We start from the raw sequence: 1846 nt of genomic DNA, 5'->3' as shown, positions 1-1846 counted from the left end.
ACCAACGACACGATGTTATGGTGCGGTAAGAATTTGCCGCACGTCAGTGCAGGGTAAGTGGGACAAAAACGTTGTGCTTGCGTGCATCACCCTCATGCTGTCGGGCACTAGCGTCGTGTTCTGTGAGTAAGAAAAGAACCGCTGTCGGAGTACACTCCAGCTACGAAAGTCGTGTCAGTGCCTTCGTGGATATACAGGTGGGGAAACTTACCCTTGTGAGATACCATATCATTGTCTGATGCTATTTGCGGACGCCCGGATTTGGTTTTGGGTGAGATGAAGGACTTTCACGACATCAGATGGAAGCCCACGTCAAGCCGGAGTCTGTGACAGTGGAGGTCTTTAACAGTCGCGCAACGCTCAACCCCGAGAGAGTGTTAGGTCCCTGCTTCTCCAGTTCATCTGATGAAATGATCAGCTAGGAACAGTTTTAATGGAACCTTCACGGCTGGGGGAACCTCTGTGCCCGCAAAACCGCTATCTTCAAGTCGTGGCACAGGAGGAGTATCATCACGACTGGCTTCTGGCTAACAGAGCTGAGAGAGGAACTGCGAACGTAGAGCTCGGACACAGATTGGATGGTCGCGCTCTCATTCACTCTATGGCTATTTGGATATCGGAGTGTAGGAGGTGTAAGAGTCTACTCAACGCAAAATAACGATGCTTTTGAGAAATCGAAACTAAGCGCTGCCGATCTCGTCTAAAGCTATGAAACCAACTCATTGTCAATCATTATCCTCGTCGATGGCGATGGAAGAGCCGAATTTCAATATCATCGACAGGCTCCATCACGATGTAAAGGACGCCTTGTGGCATGAAACCAGTAGCGGTAACTCGCATGTTGTTACGGATTCGGAGGGGTTCGAACGCTTTGTGCGCCGGATCCACAAGCTCCCACGATCTTTTCTTCTTCTTGTTCCAATCCCTCACAACAAATGAGTCATGATTCACCAAACGGGCCCAGGCAAAATCATGGCACTCGTCCACATTTGTAATGAAGCTATAGCACTCCTTCTTGCGAATGAGGGGTCGATCAATGCCATCAAAGAGCAAAGACAAGTTTCCGTAACCATGGTCGTCACCGTAGACAATTTCAACCGAGATAGATGTGTCTGAGGATCGGCAACTCATGTCCATGGTCAGTAATCTTTCATTGTCGGTTTTATGAGAAAACAGTTGTTTGGCCTGGGAGTAGGAATAGCCCGCTCGAGTGGGCGCATGGTACAGCACTAGGTCTTTTTTGCAACCAAAGCAAAATAATACTTGTTCTTCCAAACACCCCACCACCAGGTGTTCCTCGCCACCTCTAAATAGACCTTTGACTTCACATAAGCTGACGCAGATGCCCTTGCGGAGATTGTAAGTGTATACCGTATTGAGCTTCCTGTCAAAAGCTGTGAGGCGGTCCTCTTCCGCAGAGTAGTCGACGAGGGAGCCCTTCGGACAAGGTGGATCGAGTTCCATAACGAACCGATTATTCTCCAGCACCGACCTCAAGGTTATCCTCTCTTCATCAATGAAGACACCAACGAGCTCACCGTGGCGGACGATGAAGGCATCAGGCTTCGTGGTAATGCGGAAGGTCTCAGTGGGACAGCTAGCAGACATCTTGTGACTATCTGGTCCAATGAACCCTTGTATGATTGATGTTAGCTCCACCATCGGACCAACATTGCAGTCCTCCCTCGACCACAGAGACTCCATCATACGGAGGTCCAAGGAAAGAGCATCACGACGATCACAGAACAACATCAAGTGGGTAGTTACAACTGCAAGCATCAAAGAACCCCAGATTGTCTCGATGCACAGCAGCAGCGCCGCTCCTCTATTGAAGTTTGTACCCACA

At 49.3% G+C, this 1846-nt stretch overlaps 1 protein-coding gene across 1 annotated transcript; it reads right to left on the bottom strand.

The window, feature by feature from the left end:
- Positions 1 to 732: 732 nt before the first annotated feature.
- Pmar_PMAR025826 (hypothetical protein) lies at positions 733 to 1752 on the bottom strand (the record flags this gene model as incomplete). The annotated part of the gene is made up of 1 exon (XM_002783903.1): positions 733 to 1752. One exon carries the CDS (start codon positions 1750 to 1752, stop codon positions 733 to 735), a length of 1020 nt encoding a protein of 339 aa, XP_002783949.1.
- Between the last annotated feature and the right edge of the window lie 94 nt (positions 1753 to 1846).

The sequence above is a fragment of the Perkinsus marinus genome (assembly GCF_000006405.1).
Source record: "Perkinsus marinus ATCC 50983 genomic scaffold scf_1104296935480, whole genome shotgun sequence".
NCBI classification, from domain to species: Eukaryota; Perkinsozoa; order Perkinsida; family Perkinsidae; genus Perkinsus; species Perkinsus marinus.
This window is presented reverse-complemented; position numbering and strand designations above follow the sequence as displayed.